The following is a 22420-nucleotide window of genomic DNA, read 5'->3' as shown; positions in this document are numbered from 1 at the left end:
GATATGTAAGAGACGCCATTTTTACTGTAGCAAAGAAGACAAGAAAATGCCATCTTCAAGTTCGAATTGAATGTGCTTTTATTGTAAAGGGTCAGGGGGTGGGTGGAATACACAGAAAATACACACATCACAGAGACAGAACACACATCACAGAGACAGAATATACATAACAGAGACAACACACATCACAGAGACAGAATACACATAAAAGAGACAGAATATACATAACAGAGACAGAACACACATAACAGAGATAGAACACACACCGCAGAGACAGAACATGCATCACAGAGACAGAACACACACCACAGAGACAGAACACGCATCACAGAGACAGGACACACACCACAGAGACAGAACACGCATCACAGAGATAGAACACACACCACAGAGACAGAACACACATCACAGAGACAGAACACACATCACAGAGACAGGACACACACCACAGAGACAGAACACATATCACAGAGACAGGACACACACCACAGAGACAGAACACGCATCACAGAGACAGGACATGCATCACAGGGATAGTACATGCATTAAAGAGGTTGTACACGCATCACAAAGAGAGCATGTGCATCACAGAGCCAGAAACATCTACTGGCACGCTAATTTAAAGGAATAAGGACTCAAATAAACCAAACACACACCTGCAAATTAACTATTAAACACATTGTGAAGCAATTTAAACAAAATTTTGAGGGGGCACACACCATCCTGGGAGTTGTCGCAATATCTGCCTCTCACTTTATCAACAGCCCCTCAGTGACCCCTGTGGCCACCCTGGTGGATCAAATATAGCTCCTCTCCTAAGCAGACACCTTTTCACAGTGATTGGAGCTTGGGGTGTGTCCCTTCCTGTAGTATGGGGTGAATGGCTATTCATGCAGTCCCGGTGAGAGTGGCTATCCCTGGCAGCATGTGTCATGAGCTTACTTCTGGCAAGTGCTGATGCCGCCCTGGTGGCTTCTGTCTGGTGCACAGTGTGGATGTGGAGGTGAAGCTCCTCGACACCCTTCTCTGTGTGTGCTGTTCTCCAGGTGTGCTGTTCACCAGGTGTGCTGTTCTCCAGGTGTGCTGTTCACCAGGTGTGCTGTTCTCCAGGTGTGCTGTTCTCCAGGTGTGCTGTTCTCCAGGTGTGCTGTTCTCCAGGTGTGCTGTTCACCAGGTGTGCTGTCCGTCTTGGCCCCAGGCAGACAGCTGAACAAAAGCGCCACGGGCTCCATTCCTGCACAGGACCTGACATGCCAGCAGGACCAGGGGTAGTGGAGGTCCAACAGCATCCCACCGTCCTGACTGTAGCATCGATGGTGAGTTGGTTTTTCCAGTGGGAGCTGCATGTACTGTCAGAATCCCACTACTGGCACCAAAGTCGCATCAGTGGAGAGGAAGAATTATTAAATGTTATCTTTGGTTTTCAAAAAACATTGTTTATTCACAAGACTAAAGAAATGTGGGAAAAGGGGGAACAAAACAACCAAAAGGAAGGACACGCACTAAGAGGGTAAGATACTCCACACTAACTTAATCAAAAAGGAATTGACTCAATTGAGCCGGACATAAGCACACAAAGTCTACAACAAAAATTAAATTAAATATTAAACATAAATTTTTAAACTAATAAAAGCAAGCAGATGGGCATCTGAAGAATTCTGGGAATTCTCAACATCACAACATATTTGATTTACATGCAATTTCATCACACACATAAATGTACATTCAGCTGGAGTAAATGAAAACACGAGCTAGCTTAAATCACACAAAATCAACTTATAGTAATGAATATTTGTGCCCATGATTATATTTAAATTCACATAAATTTAATAAAGATCTTCAAATTAAAAGTCACAATAATGGCAAAATCTTTTCTGTGGCAGTCCCAATGTGAATAAACTTAATTATCAGAATTGTGAAACACAATCAAAATTGTGTTACTTATATCAGCAAACTCACCCTACCAACAGTAAAAATATTGAGTGTAACACTGGTAGGGTGACTTGTTGAAATGGTTATCAGTTTAAAAGTAACACAGTACATATATGCTTTAGGATAGTGTACAAAATCACAACACACATCCAAACCTTTGTATGTTTAAGTCACAAAAGACAAGGGTGAATAAGGCTTTAAGGTTTGGTGATCATGCATAAGCAAATAATAGTAGCTAACATAAATCAATCTCAAAGAAAAATAAGATAAAAATAATCACATAAAAGAGGTATACACACACACACACACACACACACAGCTACAATTTCAATAATTTTCCCTAAATATGTCGCCACAGTTAATTATAGCTTGTGGGACCAGATCCTGTAGTCCTACTATGAGATGGCTGATCATCAACATAACAAATACATCTAAGAACATAGCCAAAATAAATGTAATGGTGAAGGAAGACGTATGTTGGTGTGAGTGTTTGCCTGGGTTGCTGAACATCTCCAGACCACAGAGGTGATGGGAAGCACTTGTGAAGAGTTCTGATGTGGTAATGCACACGCGCTGCCATGGCAACAGTTGAGCATTTCTTTATATCATCTCCTGAGTTCTTTATGGAGGTATGAAACATCGGTCTGTCTGTTCACAGGTAGAGGTGTACTACTCCAGAAGGAACACATCAGTCTGGTGAGGCTTCTGCCTACGGATATTCTGAGAACTACAGACTTCAACTTGAGCTTCATGCCTTTTCCAATAGCAATAGATTTTAGATTAATTTTAACTTTACTTACTGTTTTCCCAAACATCTCAAAGAATGTTTAAATACATAAACAACTGTTTAAAAAGGAAAAGATGGTGTGCAATGCATATAAAATTTGGCCAAATTCATTTATTCATATTCCGTCTAATTAATCATCATCTGCATGATTTCCAACCCATCAAATATATTCCACAAAAACAAGTTTGTCTATTACAATATGGAAGCAGATTTGAATTTTACTTTATTTCTTTAAGAATAAAACCCAACTCATTTGTCATATAGTAAAACAACCAGTGATGTCATAACAAGAGTAAACAAAACAGCATTCATCTAAACTTGAAGTCCATTTCTCCACTTCTCAGTGATGTGTAAAAATGCAGAAATCTAAAACTCAGTTTGAATGCTAAAACAACTCCCCTTTGAGTGTTAGCTGAGGTCAATATAGGCTATATATTATCGCAGTGGCCACAGTGCTGTATAATGGTACTGTTTCTAGGATTTCAGTATCAGAAGAGTGGCCTGGGAATTACAAATCCTTACTGGGACTTATAACACAGAAAACCTCAAGACAAAATGAGTTGTGGACAGACCTGCATCATAGCTTCAGCCTTCTGAGTTACAGTCACAGTTCTCATATCCAGAGTAATTATTCAACCCATCTGGTCTAACCCACAGTACACCTGTGCTGGCGTTGCCAAGGTGCCCACGCCCCCCCGTCACCCGCTGTGCTACGTGTGTTCCTTGCATCTGAGCAGCCTTCTGAAGGCCTGCTTGAAGTCCTCGTTGAAGCTGGTGTAGAGGAGCGGGTTGATGAGCGAGTTCACGTAACCCAACCAGGTGAGGAGGTCGGACACCTGCGGAGACGGCTGCAGAAGCTTCAGGCCCATCAGCAGTTCCTTGATGAAGAAGGGCAGCCAGCAGGCGATGAAGGCCCCGAGGATGAGGCCCAGGATGCGGGCCGCCTTCCTCTCCCGCGAGCTGCAGATCTGATCGCGCTCGTCCGCGCCGGGGTCACCGTCCGCCGTCTCCACGGACGCCATGCGGACGGCCACGTTGAGATGGTCGAACTCCATGGTGGGGTCGGAGGTGGAGAGGTCAGAGAGGCAGAAGGCGTGCGTGACGCGGCAGTGGTTGAGCGAGTTCTGGCTGCCCGCGCTACGGCTGCTCAGGTGGCGTGAGGAGCCGCGTTTCTGGTAGAGCGTCTTGGCTGCGCTGTAGATGCGCGAGTACAGGATCAGGATGAGCGTCATGGGGATGTAGAAGGCCCCGAATGTGCTGTAGATGCTGTAGCCCACCTGGAAAACATGACAGCATGTTATCACCTGTTATCACCTGATAAACTGATAAACAATTTGTGAAAAGTCTACCAGGAAAATACTAGGGGGGGGGGGGGGGGGGGGGGCTTGGAATGTTCACAGCTGTGGAGAAAGCAGACATGACATTGTGTCACCAGAGGGGGCGCCAGAGGGGGGTCCTTAGTGATCACAGCTGCAGATGAAGGTCTGGCTCCTTTCTACTTTAGCTCAGGACACAAACCCCAGAAGACACGTACTGTACTGGGATGAAGAGTGGCTGACTGAGAACAAACTGGGTAGACACTTCAGCAGCACACGCTAACGAAGACCTGATTAGGTAGTTAGAAAAGAGATAGAATCACTTTGTTTCTAAATAAAGTGTCAGACCACTCCCACAGGTGCTGTCTTCAGACCACGCCCCCCCAGGCACTGTTTTCTCATTTCATACACACCTGATCGTGCTCTATGATGCACACGCTGGCTCCGCCCACGTTGTCACGGTGACGCCAGAAGAGGGGGGGCATGGAGATGAAGATGGAGATGAGCCACACGCTGGTCACCATGGCGGCTGCCCGGCGGGCTGTCCTCTTGCGTGCGTACTCGATGGCCTTGGTAATGGCCCAGTAGCGGTCAAGCGCGATCACACACAGGTGGAGGATGGAGCAGGTGCAGCAGGTCATGTCCACGCTCAGCCACACCTCACACATCACCCGACCCAGGCACCACGTCTCCGTGGCGATGTACAAGATGCTTGGTGGCATCACCAACACCGCAACAAGGAAATCCGTAACGGCCAATGAGCAGATGAGGTAGTTGGCGGGAAGGTGGAGTTTCTTGGTGGTGCAGATGGCGGTGATGACGGCGGCGTTGACGACGGCTGTCAACAACATCAGCAACACCAACACGGTCACCACCGCTAGGCGCTCTGTGACCATGGGATCACGGACTGTTGCCCCTGGGGTGGAGGTGGTGTTGGTGCTGTTGGGTAAAGGTGTTCCAGAACTTTCTCCCAGATATCGCTCCATCTTCGCTCCAGCTTGGATCACTCTGGCTGGGCAGGACGGATCCAGTCTGTCTGAGCGATCCAGGGACCTCAGCGGAGATTCTCAGCAGTCCTGCAGTGGGATCACAGAGCTGATCAGTGAATTGATCACAGAGATGATCACCAAACTGATCGCAGAGCTGATCTTAGCTAAATTATTTTCATTTACAGCTGACAGTAATGACTGCAGAGAATGGAGACTGGCAGCATGAAGCGGTAAGAATGGGTTTGGGTTAAGGGCAGGTTTAAAACAGTTTTAGGGTGGGTTTAGGACAGTTTTAGGGTGGGATAAGGGTGGGTTTAGCACAGTGTTAGGGTGGGTTAAGGGTGGGTTTAGGACAGTATTAGGGTAGGTTAAGGGTGGGTTTAGGACAGTATTAGGGTAGGTTAAGGGTGGGTTTAGGACAGTATTAGGGTAAGTTAAGGGTGGGTTTAGGACAGTATTAGGGTAAGTTAAGGGTGGGTTTAGGACAGTATTAGGTTAAGTTAAGGGTGGGTTTAGGACAGTATTAGGGTAAGTTAAGGGTGGGTTTAGGACAGTATTAGGGTAAGTTAAGGGTGGGTTTAGGACAGTATTAGGGTAAGTTAAGGGTGGGTTTAGGACAGTATTAGGGTAAGTTAAGGGTGGGTTTAGGACAGTATTAGGGTAAGTTAAGGGTGGGTTTAGGACAGTATTAGGTTAAGTTAAGGGTGGGTTTAGGACAGTATTAGGGTAAGTTAAGGGTGGGTTTAGGACAGTATTAGGGTAAGTTAAGGGTGGGTTTAGGACAGTATTAGGGTAAGTTAAGGGTGGGTTTAGGACAGTATTAGGGTAAGTTAAGGGTGGGTTTAGGACAGTATTAGGGTAAGTTAAGGGTGGGTTTAGGACAGTATTAGGTTAAGTTAAGGGTGGGTTTAGGACAGTATTAGGGTAGGTTAAGGGTGGGTTTAGGACAGTATTAGGGTAAGTTAAGGGTGGGTTTAGGACAGTATTAGGGTAAGTTAAGGGTGGGTTTAGGACAGTATTAGGGTAAGTTAAGGGTGGGTTTAGGACAGTATTAGGGTAAGTTAAGGGTGGGTTTAGGACAGTATTAGGTTAAGGTTGGGCTCCACATGAGTTTCTGAATGAGGTGTCAAGCAAAGTCCTAGTGGTTGCACTTCCTGTTTTCTATGTATTTTGCTCCTGAGAACTCACTTAAGCACAAGGGATGTCCGTCTGACCCATCTGTGGTTTCCTTTGCTGGTTTCAGTTTGTCTTGAAAGCTAAAGCTTGTTGCACTGACTGGGGGTCACATGACATGTTTTATTCATGTTTCATATTATTTTTAACAAGAAATTATTATCAAATTAAATGATCTCCCCACACTAGCAGATAATTCTTCCTCTATGAAGCATTTATTATTTCTTAATGTGATACTCTTTCTTAATCATCATGATTAAAAGTCTCTAATTAATGTATTCAACAGCTGTGGTGATGGCTCATAATTAATGCATAATTGCTGTATTCCAGTGTTAATGAGGAACGACAGATGACAAAACTTCATGAAGAATCAGTCCAGCTGACATTTACATACTGTTCATACTGAACACCTCATTCTCATTTAAAACATCACTTTTTCACATTTTTCACATCAGCCTTTTCACATTTTGAGTAATGAATATTCATTAATTATTCATTTATTCATTATTATTTTGGTGTATAACTATTTGCTGATGTTGATTTTAACAGTGATGTCCAGATGAAGAGAGTTGTCCCCAGGCTTGGGCCACACACAGCGAGCTCCGCTAAACCCAACCAACCCTACAACCTGCACCCTGCCTCCTACACCCTGCCTCCTACACCCTGCATCCTACACCCTACACCTTACACCGTGGAAGGGAGAACCTGTGGACTGGCAAATGAGCTTTTCTTCATGCAGTCATTTTAATAGAAATTAAATTTCACCACACACAGAGACCAAAATCCACACGCACACACATGCACGCGCACCCACTCACACACACACACATACACACACACACACAGCTCCAGAGTGGAAAACAATCAGACAAACTCTCTCAGATGAACAGGTGCTTAGTGCAATATTAATATCTGTGGGCTTGTGCATGTGTGTTTGTGTACCTGTGTTGGTTTGTATGTGTATATGGGTTTGTGTGTGTGTTTGTGTGTCGGTTTGAGTGTGTGTGTGTGTGTGTGTGTGTGTATGTGTGTTTCAAGGGGAAATAAAACTAATTGGTTCTCTCAATCCCACCATCTCTCATGTCTTCTTGAATATGTGTGTGTGTGTGTGTGTGTGTGTGTGTGTGTGTGTGTGTGTGTGTGTGTGTGTGTGTGTGTGTGAGAGAGAGTGCGTGAGTGTGTTTGGTTAAAGGTTAAAATGCTATCTCTCAATTGAAACACAAGTCTCTGGGCCAGCAGTTGTCTCCTATGCTGGGCACCATGACCTTTCCACACTACAGTGACTTAACAATCACACTGAAGCGACTTCACAACTGTTTGCAGGAGCATCTACATTAAATGCAGCTGGTGGGAAATTTCAGAAGCTACTCTGGCCTCATTGCAGGGTGAGTTCACTAACGCCCAGGTAGAGAGAAGCTAGGGCTGGGTGATATGGCCAAAAATAATATCTCAATATTTTTTAGCTGAATGGCGATATACGATATATATCTCAGTATTTTTTCTTCCCATAAGGAAATAGCAAAAAGGCACAAAACTACATGTCCCAAATGTCATACATGCACTTTTATTAACATTCTCATGTGTATGAGAAATAGCTGAAAATAAACTACTGACATATTTTAAATACTAATGCTCCTCAAATAACATGCACCTAATAATATGCTATTAAAATATAACAGAAAAGATACAGAGCACAAATAAAAAAAGGCTGAATCAAATGAGATACTGAGCCAACAAGGCAATCCCATGATTCAACGCAAAATAACACATTTAACACATCCTCTGCTGTTTCTAGAATATTCAACATAAAAAAAAAATATATATATAATATAAATATACTATTTATATTTATTACTATTAATATAAAACCACATAGCATTTATTTTCCATTTTAGGTTAAATTTTAAATAAAACTTTAAAGTTTTATGCACCGATCGATTAGCTTTTTATGGTACCGGAGTTTGAAGCCTCAAGCTAACTAATGTGGATAGCCAGTTAGTTAGCTAACAAACTTCTTAGCATAACAAGTAGCTTATCTAACGCAAGAAGTAAAATTACTATAAACATTGGAAGAGGAGAATCCATCATGCACCAAAGCAACGCCACAAACTGATGTGAACACAAGAGCATGCTGTGATGAAATGGCTCTCCATCTAAAGCGTCTCAATAACCTGCCATATAAGGATGGATGTTAGAATACTGCCTACTTACAGTAAACAGTGCCTACTTAGCTCACTGGGCAGCGTTAGGTTTTGAGAAAGACCCACAGACTATATCGATATAAACTATATTGTCTCACCGTATGAATGAATGAGTGAGTGCATGAATGAATGAGTCAAAGATTAAATGAATGAGTGAATGAATGAGTGAATGAAGGGTGAGGAAAAGAGGTCCAAGGATTACCACATGATGCGAGTAGAGATGAAAGCGTGAGAGGTGGCAAAGTGAGTGTGTGTGTGTGTGTGTGTGTGTGTGTGTGTGTGTGTGTGTGTGTGTGTGTGTGTGTGTGTGTGTGAGTGAGTATGTGTGTGTGTGTGTGTGTGTGAGAGAGAGAGAGAGAGCTGTTACAGATTAGAGAAGGATGATAATATGGCACTTGTCTCCAGGATACACAGCGAATAATCTAATCTAATCTGTTTTTGCCATATTTAAATGTTTTGCACTGAAGCAGTCTCTCATCTGTCTGCCATCATTAGCAGGGATCCTGGTCCTGGGCTGTATGGTTTCAGATCACAACGTCCATCACCACAACATACACACACTCATATGCAGCAGAACTCAAAGCACAGACATTGTTTGCTTTCTTTCTTACGAATGTAAGAAAAACAAAGTATTTATTGTAAACCGACTATAGACTGTACTTTGGTCTCTTCCTACTAGGTTCTGTAAGTTGTTGATAGACCCATCAGTACCACTGCTAGTTCAGGGCATCGGGGCACTAAACTCCTGTCCTTGATCAGTTGTCAGGGGCAGTCAGTGAGTGGCAGACTCTCCTTGATCAAGGTAAAGTTGTTTGTGTTTGAGTGCAGAGACAGATCAGCTGTGTATCAGCTGTGTACTTCAAAGGTGTGGAAGACACAGGGAGATAGAGAGAGGAAGAAAGAGAGAGATTTAGAATTTCAGTTTTCCTTTTTTATTGTCCCACAATGAAGGAGATAGGTGGATGAAAATAATTATCAATAACAGTTCAATAAATCAGCAGTATGATTTATTGTGTGTGCAGCACCTCACTGATCACACTGAACACAAGTGAACAGATAACTGTCCTACCCACACCCCCTGAAAACAAACACGCGGCTACAACCCCCTGAACTTTAGCAAGCAGCTTCAACCCTGTGAATACAAACACACAGCTACAACCCTGTGAATGGAAACCTGCAACTACAATGCCATGAACACACAGCTACAACCCCATGAATTCACAGCTACAACCCTGTGAACATGAACACCATGTCTGTCAAACACTGACAGCCAGCTGTACCTGGTATTCCAGATTACTTTTATTTTGAAAAAAAAAAGCCCCTAAGAGCTGAAACCACCAACCAAGTTAACACGTAAACTGGCAGGCTAACTACATACACTGCACACAAAGATGAAGTAAATATTGAACAGTGGGACAAAAGCACTTAGGACTATATTGCCCTGGGTAATCTTCCACTGGACGGTAGTTGTCAGCTGGACACTTGTCCAGGATTTCCAGCAGGCTTTAGGGAAAAAGGCACCAGTACCCCTTCTGGAGGGAAACTGTTTAGAAAGACACAGTCAGGCAGGTGACACGGGTGATACAAACACATACAGTTCTGGGGATGTAAGGCCCCAGAATGCCCCATTCATCCTCCATGTACTGCCCTGTCGTCGTAGTAACAGTCAAAGAAGGAAAGCTGAGAGAGATAAACAGAAAAGGTAGGGCAAAAAAAGAGAAAGTGACAGAAGTAGAGAGAGACACAGACAGCAAGAGACATTTTGTCTAATTTTGCACAAAACTTGTAGAGAAGTGGATCGAAATATTACAGACATGTACTTTGGCACTGATGGATGAAAACAGTTATTAGCAAAGAAAAAACTGACTGCATTCCAGAGACACTCATAATCTAAAGAAAATGAACTTGAACTCCGTCAAAATAACTTTGTTCAGGCATGAAATTGATATGCAAGGGGTAAAATATTCCATCATCTGTTTCATTTGACTGTGTTGGAAGCTGAAAAGAAACATGTGAGCTTCAAGGTTGGACTCCAAACGTGTGGCTGAGTTCACAAGTGAGGTGATGCAAACGGAGAGAGGGAGAGACAATGTGGCAGAGGTGTATACTGTATATATATATATATATATATATATATATATATATAGAGAGAGAGAGAGAGAGAGAGAGAGAGAGAGAGGGGCTTGGCATGTGTCACACATGAAAAATCATGAAAAATCACTGTAAAGCAACTAAACAAATCTTCAATTCACATCCATCATCATACATATGCAGTCATATGATTGTTTCATTTTTTTCACATAATCAGGTAATTCCACTGAGATTTAGCCCTTTGAGAAAGCAGGCCCGAACTTATACCAACCTGCTAACACATTCAGGGGGAATCAACAACAATGTGATATGTAATTTCTCCTCACCTTTCACCATCATTTTACATCATTTTACAGACCTAACAAAGAAGCCGTTTTCCACGCAACGCTGATCCAGAACCTACTCGAAACAGCCAGCTGCGAGATGCTCCAGATTTAGCATGCTGTTTGAATCCCAGTGACCATGGAGGGCTGGGCTGACCCTGGACACCGACAGCCAGTTGGCAGTGGGTAGGAGCAGGCCGTTATTTCTGTGTGATAATTGTAGCAATTAGCGGATGCAGTGCGGCAGACAACCACTGCAAGCTCTGGACAAAATCATCCAATGTTTGTCGTTGCAAATAAGGTGCATCAAAACGTGTTGTGGAGATTACAGAGTGGGAGCCAATAAATCTGATGAAATTTGCAAAAGGATGAAACAGTCTAGAGAAAACGGAATGTTGACTTGAGTAAAGAGAGTGATGAGTGAACACCAGGCCTTGTAAAGAGAGAACAGTGATGAGTGAACACGAGTCCTTGTAAAGAGAGAACAGTGATGAGTGAACACGAGCCCTTTAAAGAGAGAACAGTGATGAGTGAACACGAGTACTTGTAAAGAGAGAACAGTGATGAGTGAACATGAGCCCTTTAAAGAGAGAACAGTGATGAGTGAACACGAGTACTTGTAAAGAGAGAACAGTGATGAGTGAACACGAGCCCTTTAAAGAGAGAACAGTGATGAGTGAACACGAGCCCTTGTAAAGAGAGAACAGTGATGAGTGAACACGAGTCCTTGTAAAGAGAGAACAGTGATGAGTGAACACGAGTCCTTGTAAAGAGAGAACAGTGATGAGTGAACATGAGCCCTTTAAAGAGAGAACAGTGATGAGTGAACACGAGCCCTTGTAAAGAGAGAACAGTGATGAGTGAACACGAGTCCTTGTAAAGAGAGAACAGTGATGAGTGAACATGAGCCCTTTAAAGAGAGAACAGTGATGAGTGAACACGAGCCCTTGTAAAGAGAGAACAGTGATGAGTGAACACGAGCCCTTGTAAAGAGAGAACAGTGATGAGTGAACACGAGCCCTTGTAAAGAGAGAACAGTGATGAGTGAACACGAGCCCTTGTAAAGAGAGAACAGTGATGAGTGAACACGAGTCCTTGTAAAGAGAGAACAGTGAGGAGTGAACACGAGTCCTTGTAAAGAGAGAACAGTGATGAGTGAACACCTGCCTTGGAAAGAGAGGACAGTGATGAGTGAACACGAGCCCTTGGAAAGAGAGGACAGTGATGAGTGAACACCTGCCTTGGAAAGAGAGGACAGTGATGAGTGAACACGAGTCCTTGTAAAGAGAGAACAGTGATGAGTGAACACCTGCCTTGGAAAGAGAGGACAGTGATGAGTGAACACCAGTCCTTGTAAAGTGAGAACAGTGATAAATAATACAGGAACATGCAGGCTTAAATAGATGAAACAACGAGGGGGAAGAAGACACAAGAGAAGACAGTAAAGGGTGGGCAGGACAGACCACAGGATCCACAACAGATCACGGGAACCGCAACGCCAAAGGGAGAACCGTGACAGAGCCGTCTGAGAACCTTGGGCAACACACAGCCCACGCAAAGCAGAGCTCATAGTATGTTTGTTAATTAGGTAATTTGGCTGTTAATGTAGCGGTGTGATCATTAATGAGGTAGTGTAATTGTTAATGAGGTAATGTAACTGTTAATATGGTTAGGAATTGTTAATGAGGTAGTGTAATTATTAATGAGGTAGTTATTGGTAACGTGGTGGTGTGATCATTAATGAGAGAATGTGATTGTTAATGAGGTAGTATGTTTTCATGCACTTAGTAATCCAGTCATAATCAGATTTTTCCATTATCTGATAATTCAATTGGTAATGTAAATAACATAATCTCATTTCTTAGATCAGATTAAGACCTAGACATCCAATTTCTTAGCTCAGTAATCTGATTTCTCAGAGCATGTATACCCTTACCTCTGATTTCTTTCGGTTTTCTCAGTTTGCAAATGTAACCAGAGCTGTCCCGACTGCAGCTAAAAACAGCTATCAGACCCTTTTGGGGATATTATGAAATGCACTACATGCTCATGGAAATTGAATTGCACACCATTAGTAACCAGGAAGTTTGAGTTTTGTCTTATCCTTGTCACATCCTTGGAAAGTTCATGTTATGATTATTGCCTGATGTAAACCTGGAGTTTTCCCATTATCTCATTACCCGAGTGCATGTAAATGTATTTTTCAGATTATGGACAAAATCTGATTTTCTGCAGTTATTGGATTGTTGTAATTGTAATGCACTCATTTTTAATGTGGTTCTGATATGTTATTCTGGTATTGTTGATGTAGTGTGGCTGTTAACAAGCCATTGTGAATTTTAATGTGGTTCTGTGATTGTTAATTAGGTTCTGTGATTGTTAGTGAGGTAATGTGATTGTTCATGAGGTAGTGTGATTAACAACATCAGCAGTGATGTCTGATGTCAAGCCATTTCAGATAACCAACTCAGCCATCTCAGATGTATAATTCAGCTCTCCACTTAGCTCACAATTACATTTCACAGTGATCAAGGTGACAGTGAATTAGTTATGATCAGTATAATGACTCTGTTGACAACTGTTCCCTAAAAAAATCATAAATTAGAGCCAAGCGCCAGAGGCTAATGAATGAGAGGTGAGTGGTGTTGGCTAACGCAGATGTGATGCGGCAATGCCAGATCATTTGAAAAATAGCCAGAGAAAACCATAACCAAACTATACAAAACAGATTAGAGAGGAAAACCATAAAAACAGATCAAATCAACAGATAAAAACTCATTTTAAACAACTATCATATTTTTAAACAACTGTTACAGGAGAACCCTGAGATGAATGTAGTGTGAGCATAGGTGTGTATAGTGTGAGCTCAGGCTGAGGGTTTGCTACGGCTAACAAGCTTCTGTCCTGTTAATTCTGTTTTCTTGTATGCCAGTAAATGCAATGTTGCCATAATTGATTTAACTGTCATGTTTGGTGCTTGTTCAGACAGAGACATGAAAAGATTTGTAGACAAGGTAAATTTTTGTTTGCATTGATATTCTAACAAAAATAGTTATACAGATGAAGGAAGATCACTTTTAGATCAGCAGTCTTCCTCGACATGCATCACTGTACTGAACTGAGTCACACTCACCATGGACCTTAGAGGAATTCAGTTCAACTCAGTCGCCCTCATTTACCATTTACTGACTTGACAGAGTCAGAGCGATGCAGAGAAAGAGTGAACTGCATTGAGTCAGAGTGAGTAAAATTAAAACAGCATTTAGCTACCCAATCGGCACGTAACTTTCCCGGATTTATTCATCACAGCTGTAATTTCTGAAGGCAAGCTGTATCACAACCACCCTTTTAAAATAATATATTATTTTTATGTCAATGTATTTTTTCTAGATTGTCTCAATGCTGGTTGCCACCAATTCTGTTCTGAAGTTCTGAATCTGCCCTGTAACACAGCACTGATCTAGAGAGAGAGGGTGATCATGTTTGTTGTCCAGACTTGTGATACTAGGCACCTACTTAAGCCAATGCTAATTACATATTGGAGAGCATCTGAGCATGACTGGATGAGAATGCAACATCGCCACATCCATGTACACAAGCTAGCAGACGCCCCTGACTGGCTAGCTCTGTTGTAGATCAACACGAGGAAGACAACACACTCTCCTTCCCACCCCCAGAGTAGGGATGGATTTGGCATTTGGATCTGACCTGGGATCAGGACAAGTGCCTTCGCACTGGTGTCACGGTTGTCTTGCTAATGACTAATAAGCTTATAATTATGTGGTCACAGTCCTGCAAGGACACCCAAACCCGAACAGTGTGCGCATTCATCACGCTGCCGTAGCACTGAAGCGAAGAGGCCGACACTGATTCACGATGCTGCTAAGGCTGAGACGGCCAGTCTGAGGATGTGTTCCTCTCAGATGTGTAGTTTTATTAGCCAGGACCTGCTGCCCTCCCCAGAGCCTAACAGAAAGGGAATGTGTGGAGAAGGACTCGCTGGCTGAGCACAGACCTTTAACGTCTGTGGGTAATAGCTCCAGCCTGTTAGAACTGCAGTTTGACAGGACAGAACTGTCAGTAGTTGACCTTGGGGGTAAATTTTCCAGTCGTGTCCAAAAGACAGGTTCGCAGACAGAAAGAGCTAATGCTGTTTCTGACTCTACCGAAACGTAGGAACATAGGTGAAAACAAGTCACACCTGTTTATTCTGTACTGCTCATTATTTTATATGTAACAAAACACATTTTCATGCTGGTTCCACTGATTATAAGGTTTCTTTGGATAGATGGATGGATGGATGGATGGATTTTGTAGATCTGGTGGATCCCAACAGATGAGTTTAGTGAGTGCAATTCCTGAAGTGAATTAAGGACCTGGGTGTTGGAGCAGTCCTCTGTGGCTGAGAAACAATGTCTGCTGAAGCTCACTGAAGTCCTTCATCACACACAGAACACAAAACCTTTGAGAGCTGAGCTCTGGTCCACCATAAGTTTGGCCTTTTCCATCCTAATGAACCCAATTGCACATGCAGGAGAGGTCCTGAGAGGAAATTCTCCAGTGTGGTTAACTATCAGCAAACCACTCGGTTTCCCGCAGCCTTTGAGGAGGGAGATTTTTAATGTCAACCCGACTAGATGCCATTGTTTTATCACAGATCTCATCATGACATTTCAGACATACTGATGTAATTTTACAGAGGAAGAGTGCAGGAGAGTAGAGATCAGATCACATCCACCTGCACCTGTTTTAGCAAAGAAATAATTCTATTCATTTGTGGTTGGAGCTTCGTTCTATGGTATAATTAGAAGCACATGATTTGCCTGTTAATGGGAAGGCTGCTCCCAAGTGGGAAAATCCTCAGTCAAATGCTCCCATACTTGTGTGCTTTGTACATACTGCATATACCAGCATATACTGCGTATACCAGTACACCACTTGGTGCTGGTGATGAATGCAGTGCTGATAGAGGTGGTTGTGATGGAGGTGGTCATGATATTGATGAGATGGTGAAAGAGGTGATGACAGAGGTGGTCCAGATGAAGGTGGTGTTGATGAAGGTGGTGGGCATGGAAGTGATGGCGGGGGAGGTAATGCAGTTGATCTTGGTGGTGGTAAATGTGGAGGTGATAAAAGTGGAGGAGATGGTGGTGATGCTGGAGGTGGAAACGAAGATGATGGAAGTGGTGGAGGTGTTATATGTCCTGATGAAGGTGGTGGTTTGGTAACAGAGATGGAGGTGTTACATGTCCTGATGAAGGTGGTGGTTTGGTAACAGAGGTGGAGATGTTAAAGGTGTTGATAAAGGTGGTGGTTTGGTAACAGAGATAGAGATGTTGTAGGTGCTGATGAAGGTGGTATTGTGGTAACAGAGCTAGAGATGTTACAGGTGCTGATGAAGGTGGCAGTGTAGTAACAGAGGTGGTTCATCTGGTCGGAGTTTATCCGGTCACTGATTATAGTGATCATGAGGATTGAATGAAGGCTGAATTTCAAATACAAAAAAAAAAAAAAAAAACAATTACAACAATTACAAACTAGATATGACAATTACAGCAGGTATTGTGTTAGAAAGCTTGGATGGCCCTGTAACATCTCTACACACACTATCACACACACATATTTAAACACAGGCCCCTCTGTGTGCAGCAGTCAGACGCTAAGAGGCAAAGACAGATGTGTGTGTGTGTGTGTGTGTGTGTGTGTGTGTGTGTGTGTGTGTGTGTGTGTGTGTGTGTGTGTGTGTGTGTGTGTGTGTGTGTGTGTGTGTGTGTGTGTGTGCGTGCACGCTCAAGCAGGCGAGGTGTGGATGAATCATCCTGCTCTCTCACCACAGCCATGCCATGAAATTGTCCACCTTTTACTGGTTTGTTTTAATGGAACACTGCCTTCTTCTGCGTCTGTCTTTCCCACAGCTCTTTGACACAGGCAGGATGGAGTCGAATGTCAGTGGGGAACAAATCTTCTTCAGAGTTTTTTTTTTTCTTCTGAAAAGCTTTGAGCTGGTGCTCTGCACCTATACCTTCAGTTTCAACAGGTTCTTTATTCAGACAGCAATACCAGGTACCATCTAACCATTACTCCTGTCCTTGGAGGAGGCCCTTAACCTGATTTACCTCTGCTCATCCTTGTCCATCTGTGCTCAACCCTGCACATCCCGATATATCCCTGCCCATTTCTTTCACGGTCCTTCCTGAATTCACACTGGAGCATCTGAGGGCTCTTGGTGTTCTATAACCCTGCCATGTGCTTCTGTGATTGCTGTTCTAGAATGCTGTGGTGTTCTAGAGCCTTTTTTGAGATTGAGACCAACACAAGTATAAGAACATATTTCACTAGAGCTTTGATTTCAATGCACTGCCTTTTCACACGTTCATCCGTATTTACAGTGAACAGCACTAAAAGCTGCTTAATAAGGATTAAATGATCCCTGGCAGAGAGAACTATGTATTTTGTTACAGTTTCATATCTGCATCACACAGGGATGCACAGTGTGTTAAGAACAAAGTTGCTGTGTTAGTGCCGTTTAAAATCAGTAGGAGTGCTAAATGTGTGTGTATGCTTATGTGTTTGTGCGTTCATTAAGCAGGTGGTGCATGTGTGTGTACACGTGTGTGAGCTAGCTCTCTCTCTCTCTCTCTCTGTTCTCCTGACCGTGTTCTGTGGTATCCAGACTTTATCTGTAGACTGAAGAGTTTTGGTTAATGTTGAAGGAAGTACCAGAGGCCTGAGATGTAATAATGTTTATCAGCAAAGGTCCTGGGGGGGGGGGGGGGGGGGGGGGGGGGGGCACTTGAGAGTGTGCATCTGAGAGTGTATTCCTGTCCTTTCCCTCATGCCCACCCCCTGGACCTTCCACACAGTCCATATTACCACCAGGGGCTGTGTGTGTGTGTGTGTGTGTGTGTGTGTGTGTGTGTGTGTGTGTGTGTGTGTGTGTGTGTGTGTGTGTGTGTGTGTTTGTGTGCGTGTACAGGTGTGTGTTTGTGTGAGTTTGCATGTGTATATATGTGTGTGTATGTTTGTGTGTCTGTGTGAGTGTACGTGTGTGTAAGTCTGCGTGTATATAAATATGTGTGTATGTGTGAGTGTTTGTGTGCATGTACAGTGTGTGTGTGTGTGTGTGTGTGTGTGTGTCTGTGTGAGTGTACATGTGTGAGTTAGTCTGCGTGTGTATAAATGTGTGTGTATGTTTGTGTGTGAAGTCCCCCTCTCTTTTCTTCCAGACACAGGCTATTTTTTCTTAAATCTCTGATGTGACAAGTATTGATCTGTTATGACATATGCGTTACAGTTATAGATCAGTTTGACATGGCATAACTGACATAGTCATCAAATTGGTGTAGTGTGCAAAATACAGTAATAAACAAGTAGATGTTATGCCTGGTATAGTGGTTGGATTAGTATAGAGACCAGATTACTGTGTTCATCAGCATCAGGTCACATGGGTTAGAGATCACTGTGGTGTGGTGTTTATAGTGTGATATCAGCATTCTCACTGACCTGGTAGACAGCTGCACCAGCTCACACTGCTAATGACCAATGGCATGTCACCAAACTCAGACATAACGCTGCTAATGGGTGAGCACATTGGCCAATCACACATCACCAAACACAGACATATGGTGGTTAGGAACCGTCTGCTCATGCTGCTTAAAGTGGCATACACTCAGCCCTGTTATCTGTAACTTTTCCTTTTTGAACAGAAAACCAAGCTTTGGAATTATATGTGAGGATACAAGTGTGTGTGTGTGTGTGTGTGTGTGTGTGTGTGTGTGTGTGTGTGTGTGTGTGTGTGTGTGTGTGTGTGTGTGTCTGTATGTTTTTTATTGGACCCTAGGGTTGACCTCTCCTCTGATGTTCACTCCCCCAACACTCTCTTTCACACATTCACTCAAACTTTAACACTTTCTCATGCGGTCTTATAACACCTTCGTTCTCCTTCTCTCTCCATCTCCTTCTCTCTCCATCTCCTTCTCTCTCCATCTCCTTCTCTCTCCATCTCTCACTGGCTTTTGCTTTCTCTCTGCCTCTCATTCTTTCTCTAATTCTTTTTCTCACACCCTATATCCTCACTCTGTTTTTCTGTCGCCTAGATCTCCCTTTCTCCATATCTGTTGCTGCTGACATATCTCTCTCTCTCTCTCTCTCTCTCTCTCTCTCTCTCTCTCTCTCTCTCTCGCAGGGACTCTTCTGAGCTACAGTGCTGGTGATGTCCTGATTACTGTGTCCAAGCACCGTTAGCAGTCCAACACAGGGTGCAGCTCATGTGCACGTGACAGGATATAACAGACCTGCTATAACTCAGTGTTGCTTCCCAGAAGTGACACTTTGGAACTACTAAACTCCAACACACAGGTGAAGACACAGGACTTACCTGTAGACCCAGGCAGGACGAGGAACGTGACACTTTATCATAGATCATTACTGCCCCTTGGAGCAGCAATGTTCAGCTGAGAGCTGCTGGGACCAGTAACCCTGGTCTTTTATCCAGAAACCTAGCACCACACATTGACCTCAAAACCTTGAGCTATCACCACACCCAGACCTGACATCCTTCAGCTAGCACCACACCCAGACCTGACATCCGTCAGCTAGAACCACACCCAGACCTGACATCCGTCAGCTAGAACCACACCCAGACCTGACATCCTTCAGCTAGCACCACACCCAGACCTGACATCCTTCAGCTAGCACCACACCCAGACCTGACATCCGTCAGCTAGAACCACACCCAGACCTGACATCCGTCAGCTAGAACCACACCCAGACCTGACATCCGTCAGCTAGAACCACACCCAGACCTGACATCCTTCAGCTAGCACCACACCCAGACCTCTCAATCTTTACCTAGCACCACCACACCATTGCTCCATATGATACATAACACTTTAACTCTACCTATTTAATCACACTGTAACCATACGAGTTCAGCCATTCGCTGAGTCTACCTATCCCACTACACTCTAACTCTTTATTTATCATTTATAGCAATGTATAGCAACTTTATAGCAAAGAATACAAGTTCCTTCACCTGGATTAGGGTCCAGGTAGAACTTTTACTGTCAGGTGCTAAGGTACTTAGGTACTGGATGGCAGTGACGTAACATCCTTTTTATGAATGGGTTATACTCCCTCAGTTCTGCAGATACATTGAGGCGCCTTGAATTGGCTGGTGCTGTTTTAAAAGCCTGTATCCACTACGGAAACCACAGACATTACTGTCAAACAATAACAGCAAAACGCAAACTGATTCTTCAGTGAAAAAGAACAGATAGGGAGGGGGGGGTGTACGAGAGAGAATGAAAGATGTAGAGAGAAATAGGGTGAACAGAGACAGAGAAAAGAATGAATGATGGAGAGAGAGAGATAAATGAAGGGAGAGAGAATGGTGGAAAGAGGGAAAGTGCATTAATGATGGAGAGAGAGAGAGAGAGAGACAGAGAGAACAGACTTGAGACTGTGAAAGAGAGAAAGAATGATGTAGAGATAATGGGACTGCTGTTTTCTGTTTTTGCTTCTTATAGGAGAAAAATATTGGGGAAAACATTGCATAATATACCTGAGGATAACAGAATTATTGTCACATTTCCCAGACTTCCATAAAGACATCAAGCAGAAGTGTCTTTACACAAGGTTGTCAATAAAAATAAACGGAAATATAGTTGATTCTATCTGAACCTAAAGCTCAATCAAGATTAACTTGCTCAACGTTTGAAAAGTTAAATTCGTATTCAAAACGTTATATTTGTTTTTGTCGCCATTGTGCCAATCAGAGATTATATATATATATATGCTTATATATATGCCAATATAAGCCCAGTGCCCCAGGGCATCAGAACAACTACGTTTGGAGTAATTGACTTAATGTGCTTTGCGTCGGCTGCTCGTTTAACAAAACGCGGTACGTGAGGGTTGAATTACCTTCGAAACACCCGAGCAGGGGAAATTAAAGTTGCGCTCACCTGTGCCTTGACCATTCCCGGCAGTCTGCGGGTATTTACTTCAGACAGCAGTTTGCTTCAGACAGGGGGTAACGAGCTAAGTACACATACATCACACTCTCTTTCTGCTCTCCACGCAGAATCCGTGGAGTTTAGACGACGACGCCGCGTCTTTTCCGCGCGTTTGAGTGAGCGCGCTCCGCCACTCATCAGGTGTTCGCGCGCGGCTGTGCGGTCATCGGGCTCTCGCGCAGCGGTGTAAATCCGTTCATTTAGCTCTGCACAATATGAAGGTTCACACCTGTCCGGGCTTTTCAGGTCCGTTACATGGTTAACGTCAAGTTGTCCCCGGTGCTGTTTTCGCTCTCGTCTAAACTCGTACCGTCCGTTTGATGTCCTCGCGTCTTGTAACGCTTCTAATGGGCTGCCGTTATTGGGGTCCGTCGAACTAACGGAGCTTGAACCCAACACCAGGGGTCGCTTCAGGTCCAATCCGCGAGAGGAGCATGGAACCAGTGAAACTAGTATAAAACTGATACTGGCGTACTTTGTGAATGAAGTGTCGTACGTGTAGCGCACTATTCCACAAACAAGAACTAATAACTATATATTACACTCCACTACATGCCTTACAGCAGCACTAACCTCGCCCAGCAACGATGTATGCGGCGAAATAACAGCGAAAAACTTAAATATTCATGAGAAAACATGTTGCGATCAAATTCATGAGTTATTTACCCAACAGTAACGCACGTAAAATATGTCTGAGCTGAGAGGAGAGACACTCCTGCTGGAGCGGGAACAATAACGGCAGATCCATACGCGGAGATCTTTATTATAGATCTCGCGAAGCAACTGGGGATTATAGTTCCCACTGATATACTGGCAGACAGTTGCATTCATCCCTGCTGGACAGGGCAGTTACAAAGGACACTGGTGCTCTTCTCTATAAGCACGTGGAACAGGACCGCGTCTATTGGCTGGTAGGTAGTACACACTATCTTACTGTAGTACACATTGTGTCCTACAGTAGTACACACTATAGTACACACTATGTCCTACAGTACTGCACACTATCTTACTGTAGTACACACTGTGTCCTACAGTAGCACACACTGTGCTTCACTAGGGCACATTATGTTCTACGTAGCCAGTTATATTAGCACTCAGACAACATTTAATAAAATAGCTAATAGTCAGTGTCCACCACAGTAAATGGACTCTTGTTCGGCAAGTCACGTGTCTGTAGATGAATAGTATCATTAGTTCAAACAGGGTTTGACAGTGTTAAACTGACATAACAAGTGAACCATTAGAGACAGGTGAGTTGGAGCTAAGTTCTGCCCTTCTTAAAGCTCTTCTTATAGTTCTCATGTGAATCATGGTTCAGTGAGTGGCAAGAGATCTGAGCTGTTCTGGCCTCAGCCCCGCCCACATTGTCCTTTCCAGGTGAGAAGGAGCTGAGAGGTTCCTGCAGACGGAGATGAACACTGATTCCAGTCATGTTGTGACTCTGGAGTCCACTTTCCAGTGCATATTCACTTCTCACAGACAGTAGAATATGAGAGACACAATGATAAGAAAATAACAAGCTGTAAATGCACAGAAATGTTTTTTTTTTCACTGTATGAATTCACAACTGCAGCTCTGCCCTCTCTGATTCT

General features: G+C 43.5%; 1 protein-coding gene across 2 annotated transcripts; it reads right to left on the bottom strand.

The window, feature by feature from the left end:
• Positions 1-2272: 2272 nt before the first annotated feature.
• On the bottom strand, positions 2273-21225 carry htr1e (5-hydroxytryptamine receptor 1E). 2 transcript variants are annotated; one of them, XM_077016663.1, is made up of 4 exons: positions 20778-21225; positions 6213-6299; positions 4449-5111; positions 2273-3996 (listed from the first exon to the last, which is right to left on the bottom strand). In XM_077016663.1, exons 3-4 carry the CDS (start codon positions 5019-5021, stop codon positions 3430-3432), a joined length of 1140 nt encoding a protein of 379 aa, XP_076872778.1. In that variant the 5' UTR covers positions 5022-5111; positions 6213-6299; positions 20778-21225; the 3' UTR covers positions 2273-3429. The 2 variants fall into 2 exon arrangements, with proteins under 2 accessions (XP_076872778.1, XP_076872777.1); XM_077016662.1 differs by lacking the exon at positions 6213-6299.
• Between the last annotated feature and the right edge of the window lie 1195 nt (positions 21226-22420).

This window comes from Brachyhypopomus gauderio, chromosome 9 (assembly GCF_052324685.1).
Source record: "Brachyhypopomus gauderio isolate BG-103 chromosome 9, BGAUD_0.2, whole genome shotgun sequence".
In the NCBI taxonomy this organism is placed as follows: Eukaryota; Metazoa; Chordata; class Actinopteri; order Gymnotiformes; family Hypopomidae; genus Brachyhypopomus; species Brachyhypopomus gauderio.
This window is presented reverse-complemented; position numbering and strand designations above follow the sequence as displayed.